Raw genomic sequence first — 21,416 nt, 5'->3', positions numbered from 1 at the left:
CTTCCTTAAAAAGCTAGAAATAGAAGTACCATACGATCCAGCAATCCTGCTCCTTGGAATATATCCTAGAGAAATAAGAGCCATCACATGAATAGACATATTCACACCCATGTTCACTGCAGCGCTGTTCACAAGAGCAAAAAGAAGGCAACAACCTAGAGGCCCATTCAACAGACAAACGGATAAACAAATTATGGTATATTCACACAACGGAATACTACGCAACGATAAAGAACAACAATGAATGCATGAAAACATCTTACTACATGGAGGAATCTGGAAGGCATTATTCTGAGTGAATTTAGTCAGTCGCAAAAGGACAAATATTGTATAAGACCACTATTGTAAGAACTTAAAAAAAGGTTTAAACACAGAAAAAATCATTCTTTGATGGTTACGAGGGTGCGGAGGGAGGGAGAGGGGTATTCACTAACTAGATAGTAGACAAGAATTATCTTAGGTGAAGGACAACACACACTACAGGGGAAGTCAACACAACTGGACTAAACCAAAGCTAAGAAGTTTCCTGAAGACAGTCAAACACTTCGAGGGACAGAGTAGTAAGGGCGGGGGTTTGAGGACCACGCTTTCAGGGAACATCTGGGTCAACTGGCAAAACAAAGTTTATTAAGAAAATATTCACATCCTACTTTGGTGAGTGCCATCTGGGGTCTTAAAAGCTACCGAGTGGCCAGCTAAGATGCATCAACTGGTCCCAATCCACCTGGAGTAAAGGAGAATGAAGAACACCAAAGACACAAGGAAAGTATTAGCCCAAGAGACAGAAAGGGCCACGTAAACCAGAGACTTCATCAGCCTGAGACCAGAAGAACTAGATGGTGCCCGGCTACCACCAATGACCACCCTGACAGGGAATATAACAGAGAGTCCCTGATGGAGCAGGAGAAAAGTGGGGTGCAGAACTCAAATTCTAGTAAAAAGACCAGACTTAATGGTCTGACTGAGACGGGAGGAACGCCAGAAAACATGGTAGAACCCCAGAAAGCATGGCCCCCGGACTCTCTGTCAACCCAGAACAAAAACCATTCCTGAGGCCAACTCTTCAGACAAAGATTAGACTGGACTATATGACATAAAATGATACTCGTGAAGAGTGTGCTTCTTAGCTTAAGTAGGTACATGAGACTAAATGGGAAGCTCCTGTCCAGAGGTGAGATGAGAAGGCAGACAGGGTCAGGAGCTGGTTGAATGGATACGGGAAATCAGGGGTGGAAAGGAGGAGTGTGCTGTCACAGTACAGGGAGAGCAACTAGGGTCACATAACAATATATGTATAAATTTTTGTATGAGAGACTTACGAGAATTGTAAACTTTCACTTGAAGTACAAAAATAAAAAAAAGAAAGAAAGAAATCAAAGGATGCATTGCATTGGGCAAATCTGCTGCAAAAGACCTCTTTAAAGTGTTAAAAAGTAAAGATGTCACTTTAAAAACTAAGGTGCGCCTGACCCAAGCCATGGTGTTTTCAATTGCCTCATATGCATGCAAAAGCTGGACAATGAATAAGGAAGACTGAAGAAGAATTGATGACTTTGAATTACAGTGTTGGCAAAGAATATTGAATATACCATGGACTGCCAAAAGAACAAACCCATCTGTCTTGGAAGAGGTACAGCCAGAATGCTCCTTAGAAGCAAGGATGGTGAGACTCCATCTCACATACTTTGGACATGTTATCAAGAGGGATCAGTCCCTGGGAAGGACACTATGCTTGGTAAAGTAGAGGGTTAGCGAAAAAGAGGAAGACCCTCGAAGAGAAGGAATGACACAGTGACTGCAACAATAGGCTCAGGCATAACAACAATTTTGAAGATGGCGCGGAACCGGGCAATGTTTCATTCTGTTGTACACAGCGTTGCTGTTAGTCAGAACTGAGTGGATGGCACCTAACAAAAACAACAATATGCTAAAATCTCTTTAGAGTAGGGAGGGCGGGGCAGAGGAAAAAGCAACCAGTTGCTGTTGAGTAGATTCTGACTCATGGGGACCCCATGTGTGTCAGAGCAGAATTGTGCTCTGTGGGGTTTTCAATGATTGATATTGCAGAAGTAGGTCACCAGGCCTTTCTTCCAAGTCACCTCTGGGTAGGCACAAACCTCCAACCTCTCGGTTAGCAGCCGAACACATTAACTGTTTTCACCACCCAGGGACTCCTTCTACCAGAATTAGAGGAATTGAGAAAGACTTCACAGAGGATACACTGCTTAAACTGAGTCTTTAAAGACACATAGTACTCACCAGGTAAGCGGGGCAGAGGACACAGCTTAAAGAACGATGCAAAGAATTCCGATGTTTTCTATGTCTGTGAGTCAGGGCCACAGCCCCCAGCCCTGGAGGCTGTTTATTGCTTACAGTGTGTACCACCCTGCTACCGGGGTATGGGTATGGGTAGAGTCTTATTTCTCTAATCTTGTTCCTCTGACTTGTTTCTTCTTGGTGTCCTCCTCTCGGAAATACAAACTGAACAGGTCCCAAAGTCACTTTCTAGCATAAAAGCTTGTTACCTTGTCTATAGTCCTTAAAACCAAGGATTAGAACCAAGGATTCCTTTCTTCTGCAAAAATGCTTTGGACTTGCTTGCACACGGTGCACAGCCACAAGAGTGGATGAAGTACTGACTCCAGCATCAGCGGAGTCGCGGTGGAGATGTGTGCTCACCCGCTGCTCTGTGGCCTGCGTCTCTTTAAACCAACAGCTCACACTGCAGGGGAACTAGCCAAGGAATGAAAAACAGGAATCTGTCCATGGGCCTCGCCAGCACAGATAACCTAACTGAGTGAAATACTTACTAACAATAACAAAAAACAAAAACTAATAACGTTAACATTAGGCACTGTGCTAAAAGTTTACACATCCCGAGACATAGCAATATTACTATTCTCACGTTAAAGATATGAAAACCGAAGCCCAGAGAAGTAAGGAAATTGCCCAGGTCAGAGAGTTAACACCGAGAAAAGCAAGCCCCTAAAGCCTGGGCAGTCTACCTCCAGAGCGCTGGGCTACACGGACTCTCTCTGGATGGGCTGCCCCTGCAGCAGCCGCGACCATCACAGAAGGCAGGCAGGTGAGTTCCACGCTGAACACTGAATCTGGAAACTCAGGGCGGTCACACACTGCGTGAAGACTGCTGGTGAAACCCTCCAGGCCTGAGGGGGTGCCAATCTTTCCACCCCGAGGGAGAAGGAATTTTGGTTTGGTCCAGAGCAGGACTCACCAAGGAGCCAGGTGCTCGGTGTGGACCTACTGGTGAGAGGAGCCCAAGAGGGTAAGCCCCACTCATGTGAGAAGTGTTTTTGAAGGGGTTTCCTCTTATGGCCTTTCCTTCTGGATTAGATTGCTTGAGTTCTTGGAACGAGTTTCCCGGTACAGGGGACAGTCCCCTCTGCAGGCCAAGGGAGAACACAGGGTCTATGTGGTCTATGTCAAAGGTGTCTACATGGGGATGTGTGGCCACAGCTCCAGCTAGTCACAGAGAGCATTCATTTATTTATTTGGAGTTGGACCTGGAGCTTCACCCTCGAAGTTCTGCAGGTGTCAGAAGGGGCCACTCATCAAGAATTCAGAGATGTGGGATCCTGTCCAATCTTTCACCCCAAAGATAAGCCCAACAGCAATCCTCTCTCCTTTGTCCCTAGCAGTGCTCCACGCTGGCAATTCTACCTAACTACACACACTGAGCAGCTGCCACTTGCCTCTCTTCCCCAGAGTGCCACATGGAGGTCACTACCGAGCTGATGATCTGAGAGAGCCTAGAACTCAAGCCATCTTAGCCAAGAGCACTGAAGGAGTGACACCTCCAACCTAAGCGAAATGGCCATTCTGTAACCATAAGATCAAATAGCCAAAGGAACTCACAACTCCATACAATAAGCCAAGGGGAGGGCCAAGGTGCCAAGAATGAGTGCTCACCAACACCTGGCAGGGACAGGTTAAGGCTAAGCACCTAGTGATGACTCCCCGACCTCTACCCCAAGTCTGCCCTCTGAAGCAGGAGTCTGTGAGGCTCATACTAAAACCAGGCCTAACATCAATGAAACGACCAAATCCATTTACTGTTAGGGGAATCTTAACACCAACCCTCTTTAATTTTACCTTGAGAATCACAATGGGACCCTATTTCTCTATAACGACATTTTTCTATCAGATAATTGCAGACACGCATGAGAGCAGCGCTATAACCAATGCACAGGCTTTTTCTAATCAGGAAAGCGGGATCAGAGTCTTGGCACAATTGAGAGTTGAAAGCACAGAGACAATGTTGAGTGCAGGACATAAACACTTGCACATAAGGGAAATATGCAGAAACAGATCATTACAATTAAAGTTTCCACTTTTAAGTGGAATAACTGCTAAACATTTCTGAAGGGTAAATATATTGCCAACCCCCTAAGATACCCTAGCCAACATGCATTTACTACGTATCACCGAGCATGTGCAAAGACTGCAGTAAATTGCTCCACAAACACAAATTATTGCAATCAGCATCTTGTTTTCTAGTTCTAAATTCAAAGGCAAACTATTAACACAAGACTGCTAACTCTTGCTATTATCACACATCCTCCTTCTAACACAACCACATTTCCAGATGGACTGCCAAAATGAGCCAAGTGGCTCCTAAGAAATACTATCGAGATTGACATGCCAGAAATTCATTTAGAAATGAATGCTTTATTTACATAAGGGGCACACACACCCAAACACACCTTTCCTAAGGAAACACAAGATGCTTTATTTACACTTCAACTTGAATTGTAGCTCAGTGCAGCCCTTCAGAGGAACAGTGGGACAGCTGGGCTGTTATCCTGTCAGCATACTGATTAGTTCTCAGTGTCGGATGGGACAGACTTATGATTCGTGTGTGTGTGGGCTGGGCCTTGTTGGGACATCCTAATAATAAATTAAGCAAAATATTTAAACTCAGGCCAGAAAAGGTATGGGACACAGGGTAATTAGAGATTATGGTAAATGAAACGGGAATTCAGTGGAGTGCATGGTCAGCTCTGTAACAACACAACTGGTCATTCTTTGCAGATTGCTTTGTTTGCTCTGTTTGACATAAAGAAGACTGATTTTTAAAAACATACGAATCTCCAGCAACACATAACTCTTACGCAGATCACATTATTGCAGTGCATTCTATTAGCAACCATTCCTGCAGAAAGGAATTATTAGAGATGTCAGTTCCTTGGACCAGAACGCGCTGCTTTGCTTGAATCTGAAAAACTCAAGGCAGCAATTTTCATATCAGACTGAGAGGACCAGGGGCTCAAAAGCAAGGTGGTCTCTGAGGCCAGGGAAGGAACTGTAGTCACCACGCCAAGAAAGGCTCACTCTGAATGGAAATGGACTGGAATTCCTACACCTCAGTGCAAATGGCTAATCACAGAAGTCCTTTCCAGAAGAAAAAAAATAATCCCTTCTATCTGATGACACCTTCTTGATCACACATACTTGGGAAACAGAAAAGCCACTTACCACTGGCCAGCTTTAAAGGAAAAATCTTTTTCGGCAACAAGCAGGTGGAGCCTCTTCACTGAGGGTGACTCATTGGCAGCTCCACACACCTTAGCTGTCGACACAACCTAAAGCCAAAAAACGAACTGTTGCTGAGGTTAAGTGTCACAACACAAGGAACAAAGCTGTGACTTGCTGGGAAATCTAAGGTTTTTTCAAATCTACAAAGATGTGGTTTGAAAACTGCAAAACAAGGTAAATCACATTTTGCTTTAAAATGCTGCCTACTACCAGGTGAACAAATTTTTAATTTTCTTATTTTTCAGACAGTTGCTATCATACTAGTTTAATTTTACTCTGCAAAGAAAAATCGCCTCTTAAAGAGACTGTGTAAAGTGTTTATTTGTTGAGTGTCTATTATGTGCCATGCCCTGGGCTGGGCACTCTGGGAAGAGCTCAGGGAACTTGCAGCGCTGTAAACCAGCCCGTCCTGGTATCTAACTTCTACATCAGTACTACTCAAAGTGAGGCCCACTGTCTGTTCCAAGTCCATGACAAGTCCACGAGGAGGGGAAGTACAAAAGCTGAAAGTAAGCACTTTTTTCTAGCAATTTCACAGAATATGTGTGCCTGAGAAAATTAATAATAAAAAACAAACTGGGTTTGTGTTTTTTATGTCTTATAATTTATTTTTTCTAGTATTTTACAAAATTATCACAGTCGGCAACGTTAAAACAATACAAGAGCCCTTTCCTACAGATAGTTTGAGAAGCACTGTTCTCAATGACGTATCTGATTTCTGGAAAGTTCTAGACAGTTCTGACATGGACACTCCTCAATTAAGTGCCATCCATCCCTCAGCACCTCTCAAATTCAAAATGTCTCTACTGCCTTCATTCCCTTTTCCACCTTTAGTTTGTCTCCCTTCCTAAGCCTGGGACATCTTCACAAGAGGAAGAAAAGACAACACTCTTCTTTCAACCTCCTACTCCATTCTGGCAGCAATTCAAATCAGTAGCAGTTGATGAAATATGGCCACTCCCCTTAGAGGGTGTAACCTTCCGGGCTCCACCAAAAGGTACCTTGGGAATCTGTCAAGGTCAATAAACCTTCCACTCTAATGCTAGCTCATTCAGGCCCTTTTCTCCAAAAGGACTAGGTCAAATCAAACTATCAGTGGAAGACATTTTTTAAAAAATCCACTGGAAAATTCTCATCATAGATGGCAGTCTCCTATACTGAAAATATTCCCTAAAATTTTCTACCTCTCTCTCCTGCAAAATCCCATGTCCCTCTCCTCTGTATTTCTGCCAATCCTCTCTTTCTCGTTTGCTGAGAGCAAGTGGGGTCATTTTCCATTACCGACTCTACTGGCACTCTTGACCCCATTCCTGCCCACTGTCTCTGAAACGCTGCTCCATCAGCCCTTTCTTTCATGTTCAGTTGTCCTCTCCAGTACCTCCTGTTTCATCAGACATATCGAATGACATTTGCTCGTCCTAATGTAATTCAAGAGCAAAATAAATGGAAGCAGTGTAGTGTAGCTGTTGATAGCACATGCTCTGTAGCCAAACTGTGTTAAATCCTGGCTCCACCACTTACCAGCTGGCTGTATGACTCTGGGCAAGTTACCTAGCCTCCCTCAGCTATAAATGAGACCAACACCTACACTTCACTGGGTTGTTAGGAAGATTGAGATAATATATGCAAAACAGTTTATAATGCTGTTGGTCCAGAATAAATACTCATTGTTAGTTATAATTCATTTTATTTCATTAATTATAGTTAGTATTTATTTATTACATGTTACACTTCATTTATTATTATATATGCCAGTGAACCAGGGCTACTGCTGCACCAGGGACTGTTCACGTGGATTACAATATGCGACTGTGCAGTGTGGCGGTCTTGTACTACGTGTACATTCTATTGATTATTCTGCTAGTACAAACCATACTATTTTTTAAGATATTTTAGAAATGTTGCTCTTCCTCAATCGAGGCGATTAGCTCTTCTTTATCCTACAGAATCTTCCCTTTTTCCTTGATGCTCTCCTTAACCCAGGTAACACAGCTTCTGCTCTACTGCAACTTCTTCCAAGTTCAGTCAATGTCTTCGCGAACAACCGAACTCAATGTCCAGTCTCAGTTCTCACTCTCTCTGACCTCCTTGAATTTGTTACTTTTTCTTTCCTGTCTACCCCGAAGCATTCTCCTTGCCTGAGACAGCCAGCATTGATCAGAGTGTCCTCCCCTGTCTCTCCAACCTGGTCCCTCTTCTCCTTTACCATTTCTAGCTTCCTCTTCTCACTTCCTTAGTGAGAGATTTCCTTAAACTGCCTCACTCCCTACTCTCCTTCCTAGGCTCTCCACTTCCAGGCTAAGGATCTGAAGCACTCCCAAGGCTATTATCCCCCATGCTGACAACTCATCATTAATCTCCCAATCACAGGCTCACATTTACACTCCCCTGTGAATAGCCCCAACCAATGTCTGAGGAGCATTTACTTCAGATATATTCTGGGCACAGTGATAAACATTTCATGTGCATTAATTCATTCAGCTGATATGAATAATCATATCATAGCCCAAGAGATAGTGTTATTACCCTTCATTTTGCAGATGAGGAAATGGAAAGGTCCAGTAACTTGCTCCAGGATCATCCAGCTAGGAAATGGCTGAGTCAGGATTCGAACCTAGGTCAGTGGGCCCTTAATCTCCTCATGGTGCTCATGGCGACTGTTGTTGTTACTTGTTAGTTTGCCACTGAGTCAGCTCCAACTCATGGTGACCCTATGTATAACAAACAAAACGTTGCCCAGTCCTGCACCATATTCCTGATCGCTGGTATACTGGAGTCCATTTTTGCAGCTATTATATCACTCCATCTCATTGAGGGCTTCCCTCATTTTTGTTGGCCCTCTACTTTATCAAATAGGATGTCCTTTTATAGCGATTTGTCTTTCCAGATAACATGTCTAAAAGTAAGCAAGCCCAAGTCTCTCCATCTTGCTTCTAGGGAACATTCTGGTTGTATTTCTTCTAAGACAGACTTGTTCGTTCTTTTGGCAGTCCACGGCATATTCAGTATCCTTGACCAACACCACAGTTCTAACACATCAATTCTTTTTCTGTCTTCCTGTTTCATTATCCAACTTTCACATGCATATGAGGCAACTGAAAAGACCATGGCTTGGGTCTGATGCACCTTAGTTATCAAAGTGTAGCTTTGCTTTTTAAAACAGTAAAGAGGTCTTTTGCAGTAGATCTACCCAATGCAATATGTCATTTGATTATTTGACTGCTGTTTCCATGGTCATTGATTGTTGACCCAAGTAGAACGAAATCACTGGCAACTTCAATTTCTTCTTCATTTATCATGATGTTGTTTATCGGTCGTTGTGAGTCGTTCATTATCAGTCGTTCATTTTCTTCACGTTCAGGTGTAATCAGTATTGAAGGCTATATAGTCTTTGACCTTCATCAGTAAGTGCTCCAACTAAATTCACTATATTCATTCCTTCTCCAAACAATTCTTGAGCATGGTGTCTATCACCGGAGATCTAGAGATGGACAAGGCTGCCCCGCCCTCACAGGGCTCCGCAAAAGCAGCTTCTTTCCATCACCAGGACTTCAATTATGGATCCATTTAGGTCTCAATAAAGTCAAATCCACTTTCAGTTAATACACACACACAATCTTTTGACTTCTTCTAGGCATTTGTCCCTAACACAGCCAAGTTCCAGAAATTAGCTACTGTCTTTTCCTTTACTTGCCCCCCTCCACTGTCCTGGTGACCTCTTTCTTCTCACTTGGACTGTTGCCTCAGCCTCCTTCTTGCCTCTCTCAAAGCAGCCAATAGATGAATGTTCCTAATGTCCCAGCCTCACTGAGTTACTTCCTCGCTCACACAACTTCAAGGCTCTCCATTACTCGGTGAAAATAAAATGCTAAAAGGCTTTGGTAATTCATACAGCTTGAGCTCCTATTAGATCCCAGTGCTAGTGATTTTCAAGCCAACTGGACAAGCTGCTTGCCCTTGAAGTCACCTGATCCCTGCCCACCTCCCAAAACTCTGTGTAGGTCATTCTGCATGAACTGCACTCTCTCTGCTCTGTCCATCAACCTCCCACTCACCCCTCCAGGCCCTGCTCAAGTACTATCTCCTCCCTGAGGTCTTCTCTTTTCTCTCTCCTCTCACCTCTACCAATAACATGTTTCTGCCTTTCTTATCAAATTTATCACATATTAATGTGAATTGCAAATAATCGTGAACATGTCTTCTCCACCACACAGACTGTAAGCCTCCTTGAAGCACAAGGCACAAGACATACTAAAGGGCTCAGTAACTATTTGCAGAGTGAATGAAAACTCTAACTTAAAGTCACTTAATATTGGTTTCCAGAACAAAGATTAATAGTTCAACAGCCTTCTGTTGTTTAAAAAGACAAGAGGGTAAAAAACAACAACAACACTAAAGAAAATCTAGATTCATGTTCAAAAATGTGGGAGAGGTCAGGGAAAGCAGAGATCTCCTCAGTAGGACAGGTATCTTCCTCTGTTTGCCACTCGTTCTATTTTAAATATCTAATTACAAAGGCAAGTAATGAGAATCATCAGGACTCTCTATTATTACTCCCATTTTTTCATGTTTACAAAAAAGATAAGTTTATTTTGTAAACATTATTTTCTTTCAGTATAATAATCTGTAAACACATAGCCAAGAGTTTATTTCATTTATAACAGTTTAACTGGCATCTGTCAGATTGATTAACAAAACCAGATTATACAAAAGCCTTAAACACATCCAGAAGAGTCACCTGGTGGCAGGGAAACCAACATTTATAATCGCTTGTCAGGGGAACAGAATTTTAGCTCAAACAGGTGAGAATACTTCACAATCAAATGCTAGACTGTGTGAAATTAAATGACTCATCGTTAGCCAAGTCCAAATATAAAATTCAATAAAGAAGAAAAGAAGATACACTTTCTATTAAGAAAGCCATATTCACATCCGGATAGTGTCTACAACCCAAAATATTCCCAGGATGCTTCATGCCTACTGATATTAATACAAACAGTATTATACCTACTGCTATTAGTCCTAATAATTTGGGCAAAACTGCTACAACTGGCAACATAAAATACCTTGCATAATTTTTTAAAACATGCCACCATTTTTACCACTTAATATTGCTTAATTGATATAAATACTGCATTCTATATAAAGGCTTCTAGCAATGTGAAGTAAAAACATTAACCAAATCTTTTTGAAGGCCACATCTTTATTTTATTCTGAAGCTTGTTTCATCTAATTAGGACATGTGATCATGGCCCTTGTTATATCCCATTCTTTCTTTACTTTTATTGAATAAGCAAAACATGATGGGAGAGACTGTTAAGTTTTAACATTTGTACTTAACTCTCATACTTACTGGATCAAAAGATTTTGCAACTGAAACCTCAACTAACCATGTTCTAAGTTAAAACACATGGCAGGAAATGAAGCTTTCCATAAAATAACATTTAGACCCTTCTACTGTTCAATAAAATAACAATGCATTTGCCAACTTTTACTAGTGCACATTTTTAATGCTTTGACAGAATCAGCATCTAAAAGGAAATTCCATCACACTGATTTTAAAAGCTGGTTTTAGGTAGGCTATTTTGATGTTACCGCTGATACAAAAGTCTGTACAGGAAATAGATCTTTGAGAAACCTGGCTGGCTTCCCCTGCTCACTCCCATTCATTTGTTTTCTGGCTTAAAAGTTTAGGCAAAGCCAGGATTAGAGATGACCAGAAACAAAAATGTAGTTAGGACACAGAGAACTTCAGAGTTGAAGGGAACTTTAGTCATCATCAAGAACAATATGTCAGTTTATACATAAGGATGCCAAAGCCCAGAGACATTATGTAAATTGTGGCAAATACCAATCTGTTGAGTAGGAATCACATGAAAAGAAACTGACTTTATGAAGTGATCTAATGACAAGGAAAGACCACAAAATTCTGTCAACTATACAACTGTACTTCTTATGCCATCAACACTATGTTCTAGCATGAATGAACTCACCTCACTCCTACCAAGGCCAACCCATCCAGCTGGGCTGGGTCCCCTCTCTGCCTTCACTCCATTAAGTATCCTCTCTCCTGCATCCCTCCCTCTTCCCCTCTATCAGAGCACATGTGACCTCTGGGGTCTCCCATCTCAAATAAGGATGACAGCAGCAGCAAATGCCTATGTAATGCTGACCATGCACCAGGCATTTTGCACATACTAATTCATTCAATCTTCACAACAACCCTACAAGACCCATAAAAAAACCCCATCATCCTCAGGTCTGATTCCGACTCACAGCAACCCCATAGGGCAGATCAGAATTGCCCCATAGGGTTTCCAAGGCTGTAATCTTTATGGAAGCAGACTGCCACATCTCTCTCCTGCGAAGCGAAGCGACTAGTGGGTTCAAACCGACGACCTCCTGGTCAGCAGCCAAGTGCTTAACCACTGTGCCACCAGCACTCCCTCCCTACAAGATAGGTATTATTATTATCATCTCCATTTTACATATGAGAAAACTGAGGTCCCAGGGCTAGTAAGCAGCAGAGATTTGAATCCAGGCACTTGCAGCTGTGCTTTGTTGCTTCTTAAAATACAAAAATAAATAAAACAAACCCTTCCCTTAATCCAGCTATCACCCATTTTTCTGCTCCCGTTCACATCGAAATATTTCAAGAGCTATATATAATCCTGGCTCTACTTTCTTATCTCCCATTCTATCTCCAACCCTCTCCAATTGTGCTTTCGAAACCCCACTCTGCCGCATTCCTACCCCCCTTTTGTTCACCTCCTTTGCAAACAGCAGCCTCTAACCACGGTTTGTATTTGACGCTAGATCTTTGCACATGCGCCAGCCAGGATCTTGACACATGGGCAGATCCGGAGAATCACGTCCTTACCTGACCCCAGACCTGAGCATCACTAGAGGGAAGGATATTCTCTGGCACACAGTTCCACCTGAGTCCCTCTGCAAAGCAAGTCCTACAACGCAGACTTCCTATGAAGAGTGACTCAGCATGATTCAGCACCCGGATCTCCAAATTTGGGCATGGAAGGGCTTAGGGTGTAGGGTTTCAGGTGCCAATCCCTGCCCCCTGGGGACTCAAGGACAAAAAGGTCCCCGATCCCCCTGGGCGGGGGAGCATGTGGTCTTTCAGGCCACTAGGCCCCACATTGCTCCTTGTCTGCGCAGACAATAAATTTGCCACTTTGTTTCCCTCGCAATTGGCGACTGTCTTATTTCGATTGGCTAATAGGACAGGACAAGAACCCCAGGAATTCGGTTATACTTTCACTCCCAGCAATGTACTAAAACTGGTCATTCTGGTCACCCACTACCCATTTGCTAAATCCAATGATGATGCCTCAGCAGAATTCAGCCCAGTTGCCCACTCCCTCATTCTTGAAACATTTTTTTCCCTGGCTTACATGACAAACTGTGCAGATTTTCCTCCTGCCTCACTGGTCACTGCTTCTCCATCTCCTTTGCTGGCCTGTCCTCACCTGTGTGACCTCTAAATGTGGACACACGCCAAGGCTGAGTCCTGGACCCTCTTCTCTTACTCTCTAAACCCATTAAAAACCAAACTCATTGCCATTGAGTTGATTCTGACTTATAGAGACCCTATAAGACAGAGTAGAACTGCCCCATAGGGTTTCCAAGGAGTGGCTGGTGGATTCAAACTGCCAATCTTTTGGTTAGCAGCCGACCTCTTTAACAATTGCACCAGATGGCTTAAAATTTTTATTTCTGGCAGTGAACTCCACACTCATTTACCTAACTGCCTATTAGAATTTGTTTGAACACGTAAGCATTTCAAACTTAACGTATCCAACACAGAACTTTTTTCTTTTTTTCTCACAAATTTCTTTTTTTCTTATGGAAAATCTCAAATATATACAAAAATAATGAAAATTGTATAATGAATCCCCATGTACCCACCACCCCGATTCAACAGTGATCAACTCATGGCCAATCTTGTTTCAACTGTAACTCCACCCACTCCCCCCATCCCAGATTATTCAAAAATCAAACTACTTTCCCTCTTCCAAACCTGTTCTTTTCCACCTTAGCAAATACATGCCACCATGATGAGCTACCTGGATATTCAAATCCCAAATCTAAAAATCATCTGTTTCTTCTCCTTTTCTCACTAGTCCCCCCAGCCCACCATCTACACCGTCAGTGAATTCCATCAGCCCTACCACCACCCCAGACCCATCACTGCCCATGTCCACCACTACCACGCTACTCTGAGCTTCCACCTGGGACAATGTCAACAGCCTCCAATCTGGTGCCAAAGCACAGCATAATGCCATTCTCTACCAAGAAAATAGACAACTCACTCAAAATGTAAATCACATGTCATTTCCCCACTTAAAACCTTCCACCACCCTTACAATAAAATTCCAACTCCTTATCCAAGCCGACCATTTATACAATCTGGCCCCTACCTATCTCTCATCCTACCACTCTCCACTGAACATGCCAAGCTCATTCCTGCCTCAAAGCCTTTGATCTTGCCAGGAATGCTGTGCACGTGGCTGGCTCTTTTCCTTATTCAAGCCTCAGCTCAATTGTTACACACCTATGTAAAAGTGCATGCCCCCAGCTACACTTGCCTCGCATTATCCTGTGTGACTTCCGTCATAGTGCATGTCACATCTGACATTCTTGTTTCCTCTCCAGAATGAAGCTCCCATACAGCAGGAACCTTGCCTCATGCCCCCAGCACCTGGAACAGGGTTGGGCACATAGCAGGCACTCAATACAATCAGCTGAATTTAAAATAGAATTCATTTCACTAGACTGGGTTCCCAAGGGGGAAAATGGCAAAGAATCTTGCTTCTTAGATTGCTTAATCTATCGAACAAAAGTGTGTCAGTGAAAAACATTGCTATATTTTAGCCACTAACATTTTAAGTTCTGGGCATAGTTAAGAAATAATAATACAGGCAAATTTCTCATTTTTCATAGTTCACCTTAGGATAGAACTAGAGCGTACACTTGCATCATCACCTCATCTCCAGAGGAGTATTATCACCGTTCCTGCTTTACAAAGCGACTCGTACAAGGCAGTATAGGTAGTCAGCCACAGAGATGGGATTAACATTTGTGAAACATGCCTTGAGTGCCTCTGGAACGTCACCACTGTGCGGTATACCGTGGCTACAAAGCTGCTAAGCTGTGTCTTCCCCCAAGGGGCCTCCTTTCTCCTTGGAGGCTTCACCGGGCAGGGTGAGTAGTGCCCACTGAGGAGCTGGAGGCCAGCTGCCAGGACCATTAGACTATATCTCCCTCAAAATTTCTTCAAGAGGCTGTGGCCTAGCACCCCTACAAGCCCTGCAGCTACCTCTTGGCTGTGGGTGCCTGAGGTTTCTCCCCACGACTCTCTGCTTTGTCAGAGATGACAGTGTGGTGAGGCTGGAAATGCCAGCACTGCTCGGTCCCAGGCTGGACAATTTCTAAAATGCTCTCTGACCATCAGCTTCTGATAATTAAAGCACACGTAGGTGTACAACTGTTGGGAAATGGTCCATGTTAAAGAGATGCCTGTCCCTACCTGCAAGTTGAAGACCACTCCAGCATACAATATCCCCAAAATGTGTACGTGATGCCTAGCAGAGAATTTTAAGTTATGCTTGGGACTGGGCGGAGCTCTCTAGTGGCAGCCCATCCCACTCAAACCCAAGCCTCAGCAACACCACAAATCAGGCAGATCACCAGCTCTCAATAACCTGCATTAGGAATGGTCAGATTCCCAAATGATCAGCCCAATACACCCAGCCTTTGATTGGATTAACTAGCTATTGCAGTGGTTAAGAGCTACCATGTGCTACGGCTGCTAACCAAAAGGTCTGCAGTTCAGATCCGCTAGCCGCTCCCTGGAAACCCTATGGGGCAGTTCTACTCTGTCCTTTAGGGCCGCTATGAGTCAGAATCGACTTGATGGCAATAGGTTTTTTAGGTTTAGGTGTCATCAGTAACTCCGCCCCTTCTTATGCTCTGTAACACTTAGTTTTGATTTAGAACTAACCAAAACCTGTTTCCAAGGAGCGGCTGGCAGATCCGAACTTCAGACCTTTTGGTTAGCAGCTTCCATTGTGTTACTCAATTAAACCTTGTCTGTTTAATCAAGTGTACTGGTTTTTTGTTGTTGTAGTGAAAATAAATCTGAAAATCAAAGATCTGAGTTCAAGGGTTGAGTTCTCCACTTACTTGAACAAGTCCTTTAAACTTAGTCTGACAGTATTATTTATCATCCAAAATGGGACAACTGGGAGAGTGAAAGGGGGTGCTACTGAAAATTATACAAGGAAAACAGGCAAAAAACAAGACTATCCTAGGCAACTCAGGACGCAGGGTCACCCTATCTCAATCTTTCTCAGTCTGAATTTCTTCATCTTTGAAATGAAGATAAGGATCCCTTCACCTCCCTCCCTAGGAGGTGGTGAGAATCAAGTAACAACCTACTGTATAATTGAGTGCTTTGTAAACAGAAATGCCCTTGCAGGATAAGGTAGAGGCTTCTAAAAGCAGCACACAAGTACAACTGAAAAAGAATTAGTCCTTTTTCCAAAACCAATTATGGGCATAAAATCAGTTTACTGTGATCAGAGTCCCACCAGAATATGACGGCAAGGACCTCATTTTCAACGCTGACTCTCAGGACCTAGCCCAGTGCCTGGTATATTTCCAAATGAATAAATGAATGCATAAGAATTAGTAATTTAAAAAATTCTTTCACTACCAAACCCTCTCACCTAAGTGATGAATAGGTTACACCTTGCTCAGTGGGCTAAACCTCTACAGAGGGCAAAGCATGGAGCGACCCCTTCAAGAAAATATTAGTCTTGCCTGAACAATCCTTACTGCATTACAATACATCTACCTTATCTCCTTGACATTTCTAAGGCTACCTGGACTGCTTTTTCTTAAGAAAAAAAATGTAAACTTGAACACAGTTAAATGTCACCTAACTGCAGAGGTCACTTTCCTGCATCAGCATGACCTCAGACTGGTTACATTTATAGCCCTAAGGAAAAACCATTCACATCACAAAATGGTCATTCAATAAGTTCTCCAGGGGAAACACAATGTCCAACACTGAAAGGACATCTGTGGGTGGGTGAGCACGCTGTTCTCCACCCACTCCCAAAGGGACAGAGGGGTCCTCTGGTCTAGGAATCAGACACCTGAGCTGGTGCTTCCCTCCGGTTCCAGCAGAAGCCACCAGACATCTCCTGGGCTCCTAGTTCTGTTTTGTAAAATGCAGATTGCGTTCTATTTTTAGGCTACCTCACAGACTTGAACTCAAGAGCAAAGGAGATCTGAGGGTTTTATAAAGCATATTTGTTATAGAACAGAGTTTCCAATTCTCATGGAATCCAGATTTTCTACAGCCATGGAGGCTGAATGAACCCCTGAAACTACTGCCCTGAGATAATCTTTAAACCTTAAACCAAAAATGTCCTCTGGGATCTTCATAAAATCAAACAATGGTTTAGCTTAACTAGTAAAGAATGTCTGCTTTAAGCACTGAGCTCTTTTAAAATCTGCTTATATGGGATCAAACTGCCAACAGCAACTCAAAAGATTGGATAGGAACCTTAGCGGGCAGAAAGCTTATGTTAATGGTGGAGACAACTCAGAAAAGGAGGGTGAGAATGGTTATGCAACCCAAAGAATGTGATCAATGTCACTGAATTGTACATGTAGAAATTGTTAAATTGGTATATGTTCTGCTGCGTATATTCTCAACAACAACCAAGACAAAATAAACTATTTTAAAAAAAAAAAGTATATCTGCTACACAAATTAAAGGCAAGCAGGCCAGGCTATCAGAAGCTGGTATAGTTCTGTAATGGCAAACCTGAGATGCTGTTCATTTGGACAGTTCAAGGCCGGACCCCTGCTCTGTGGTTAGGAGTGGCCCTCTGGAGTTGGGGTGAGCCCCTGGGTGACCTTATACCACTGAAGTGGTGGCCCAGACATCAACTAGCTTTCTCCAGTTCCTCCCATCTCCTCCCCACTCTCATTCTGTTTGGGAGAAGACTGGAAATTAGTAACAGAAGTAAAAGTGTTACAACTAGAAATTTCTTCCTCCAATGTAACATCATGACTGGAATTTTAATTCTGTAATTTTCTGACTTCTGGGCACTAAAATTTTCAACTATTAGAATTTACATTAAGTTTCTTTATAGTCTGTGATTAAACTTGGTTCAAAATACCTTAGAAATCTCTATAATTTTGTCCTGTAAAATTCTGAATTGACTGCCCTAATTCAGGGACTGGTAAACTACAACCCACATGCCAAATCTGGGTGTTTTGGGAAATAAACTTTTATTGAAAGAAAGCCACACTGATTTGTTTACATACTGTCTACGGCTCCTTTCACACTACAAAGGCAGAATCTGGTAGTTACAACTAAGACCACATGGCCCACAGAGCCTAAAATATTTACTCTCTGGACCTTTACAGAAAGTCTGCCATACCCTGCTCTGATTCAATCTGCCTCAAAATAAAACAGGAAACAGTGTCACCCATGCCTGTTAAATAAAACACTTTTTCTTAACAACTGGCAAAGTTTTTACTTTTTGAAAAGAAATCCTAACAAGTCTTATATTTATAGAATCAGCATTTTTGTATATTGAATAAACAAACAAAAATCGTATTTTCAGATTTATCATCAATGGGAAAAGTGTATTTTCCCACACGCCCGTAAATCTACCGTGCTGAACTAATTTTACATAGACTTCTCAAAAAAACATTGACTTAAAGCTGAATCAACAAACACACCACCCTCGGTCCCAAAGCAATTTTCGGAAAATAGAATTAGCTTGAAAAGTGGGACCTAAAACTATATGCCTTTACACGCAAGTATATCCTTCTATTAAGACTAAAAATTAAACTACAGCCAAAATACAACTGCTGACGATGTCTGTAGATATGTACAACCCTTCTTTATATAGTTTTTTAAATTGTTAATTTAGATATACTTACAACACTAAAGCTAACTATATCCCAATATGTGAGAAACACTCAGAAAAGAAAAATTAAATATTCAATTTATGTTTCTAAATAAAAATGGGGTTCCTCACTGAGATAAAAGGTAAAGCTCCTTTACTTCCCAGCCCTTGACCCCCCTTCAGGTGGTAGATTAGCTTCCAATAGTCTGAATATGGTGGGAAAAATCTGTACTTGAGAAGGGTAACAAGAGCTCATCCACCTTCCTCTCTCAGATGTCAGTGCTTTCTCGCTTGATGAAATAAGAAATTGTTCTAAAGTAGAGATGAGAATGAAGACTGAGACCCGGTGTCCAGAAAAAAAAAGTCTACCCCTATAATACAATCCTAAACATCATTCCATGAGGATGACTCCCTTGTTGCTACTACAGTCCATCAGAAGTTAATCCACTGAATACTGGTGATGGTCGTACAAAATGATTAATGTAATTGGTGCCACTGAATTACACATGTAAAAAATGTTGAATTGGCAAAATAAACAAATCCACTGATTCCAAGTTTAAAGGGAAAAGTGTGAGTACTTCTGTCATCTTTCAAATCAGTTACCAAACATCCTCTTCAGAAAAATAAAAAACCTTTCCTGACTGTCCTTCGAAGGGTCCAGACTCATCTAACGCCGTACGCATAAGTAGCCATACTGTGTATCAACTGTCCAGACTGGAGAAACCTGCCACTGCCCAAAGATACAAACCTCCCGGCGAACGACATCTGCAGTTCTCTCCATGTGATCAGTTTTCCTTTTGGATTTCATTACGCTTTAACAGAAAGTAAAATTATTAGGTTATTATTATCCTCATAAAAATAATAAAATTAATTTCCCCTGTAATATCATGGCTATCCAAAATACAATATAACATTATGGAGCCTAAAAAATGGTCAAGGTAAAATGTGCACATCCAAAGTTTGACCATCTACTGACAGCATGTACATTTAAGCCAAGACGTTACTACCTTTAGGAGTTTGATACGCCTCCCACGGCAATCAGCAGGTCAAGTTCCTTTAAAAATCAACTTCAAATGACACTGAAGGCTTATGACTCACCTGGTTAGAGTAAGGTGGCGCAAAGACCTAGGTGTCAGTCTTAACAAAGCAGCCCGAGTGCAGGTGGTGCCAACAGAGCCTCGCAACAACCCAGGAATCATGACAGCAGCACAAGCCATGGTGCCTCCTGGACAAACACAAAACTGAAAGTTATTTAACAAAGAGTCGGGAAATAGACTATTTTATAGAGGACAATATTTCTGTTGCTGCTGTTATGAGCCAATCTAACAGCAAGGCAACCATTGGCCTAACTTCAGCCTGACAAAATTTCTGCCACTCTTTAGAGCTGATTCAATTGATCTCCACAGTATGAAAGTATGTAATTATTGGTGCTGTCAGATATTTATGTTCTGTAGTGGTTTCTAAACTCCCCAACCAAGTTCACATGACAAATCTTATGCTATTACAGAAGAGAGTCGACTTCTTAACTAATAATTGTATTTCACCCATAGAACACTACAAACTCTTTAATACTTCTTGTTAGATAAAATACAAGGGCAGACAAATTTCCTGAAGTTCCCAAACATAAAAGGCTTGAGGTTCCCAGATATTAAAAAAATAAAACCCCACAGATAATAGTCATACTATTTGCAATAGCTCAAAGTGGAAACTATCCAAACAGCTGTAACAGAGTGGACACGTTAACTGTGATATAGTCACACCATAGCTGATAGCCATGAGAATGAATGAACTGCAACTACACGCAATGTCATACATGAATCGCATAAATATCACATTGAATGAAAGAAGCCAGACTCAAAAGAGCACATTTTCTATAATTCCATTCATGTGAAGTTCAAAAACTGGCAAAATTAACCTATAAAGTTAGAAATCAAGTTAGTGGTTACTCTTGGTGGTGGGGGGGACAGAGGCAATGTTGCCTCTAGACCTGTGTACTGATTACTTTGCAAAAATCCATCACTTTGTAAAAATTCATCAAACTGTCCTCTTAGGATCTGCGTACTTTTCTGTGTTGAAGTTATACTTTAACAAAAAGTTAAACACACACACAGGAAAGCTCCCAAACATTCCAAATCCTAAAAACCATTGCCCTATTAGAAAGAGCACTGACTGGGAGTCAGATGATATATTTTCTGGTTCTTACCATTCCGTTTTCCTGTGCCAATTTTTAAATATTTCTTTGCCTAAAATGGCCATTTCTAACATGTTATATTGCTACATCTGTTACTTTCTGTCTTAGTCATCTAGTGCTACTCTAACAGGAATACCACAAGTGGATGGCTTTAACAAAGAGAAATTTATTCTCTCACAGTCCAGTAGGCTACAAGCCCAAACTCAGGGCATCAACTCCAAGGCAAGGCTTCAAGTCCAAATTCAGGGCATCAGTTCCAGGGAAAGGTTTTCTGTCGGCTCTGGAGGAAGGTCCGTGTCATCAACCTTCCCTTGGTCTGGGAGCTTCTCTGCGCAGGAACCTCAGGTCTGAAGGACACGCTTTGCTCCCGGCACTGCTTTCTTGGTGGCATGAGGTTGCCAATTCTCTGCTTGCTTCCCTTTCCTTTTATCTCTTGTAAGGTAAAAGCTGGTGCAGGCCACACCCTAGGGAAACTCCCTTTACACTGGATCAGGGATGTGACCTGGGTAAAGGTGGTGTTACAATCCCACCCTAATCCTCTTTAACATAAAATTACAATCACAAAATGGAGGCCAACCACACAATTCTGGGAATCATGGCCCAGCCAAACTGATACAAGCATTTTTGGGGGGACATAATTCAAACCATGACACTTTCCTATTTTGATTATTTATTATTTGTTTATTAGCTTGGGAATAAATGAAAATATATGTGAATGC

At 42.1% G+C, this 21,416-nt stretch overlaps 1 protein-coding gene across 6 annotated transcripts in view; it reads right to left on the bottom strand.

Moving 5' to 3' along the window:
• Positions 1 to 21,416, bottom strand: part of OXNAD1 (oxidoreductase NAD binding domain containing 1) — a 48,973-nt gene that overhangs the window by 20,847 nt on the left and 6,710 nt on the right. For 5 of the 6 annotated variants that reach the window (XM_023739536.1, XM_023739531.1, XM_023739532.1 and 2 more), the window contains 3 exons: positions 19,605 to 19,731; positions 19,255 to 19,318; positions 5,497 to 5,603 (listed from right to left, as the gene is read on the bottom strand). In XM_023739536.1, coding sequence (XP_023595304.1) covers positions 5,497 to 5,603; positions 19,255 to 19,318; positions 19,605 to 19,723 — 290 coding nt within the window. In that variant the 5' untranslated portion in view covers positions 19,724 to 19,731. Of the gene's footprint in view, positions 1 to 5,496; positions 5,604 to 19,254; positions 19,319 to 19,604; positions 19,748 to 21,416 lie in introns of all 6 variants that reach the window. The other variant, XM_023739535.1, reaches the window with a different exon arrangement.

The sequence above is a fragment of the Trichechus manatus genome, unplaced genomic scaffold, assembly GCF_000243295.1.
Source record: "Trichechus manatus latirostris isolate Lorelei unplaced genomic scaffold, TriManLat1.0 scaffold00136, whole genome shotgun sequence".
In the NCBI taxonomy this organism is placed as follows: domain Eukaryota; kingdom Metazoa; phylum Chordata; class Mammalia; order Sirenia; family Trichechidae; genus Trichechus; species Trichechus manatus.
Note: the sequence above shows the minus strand (reverse complement) of the source record. Positions and strands in the feature narration are given on the sequence as shown.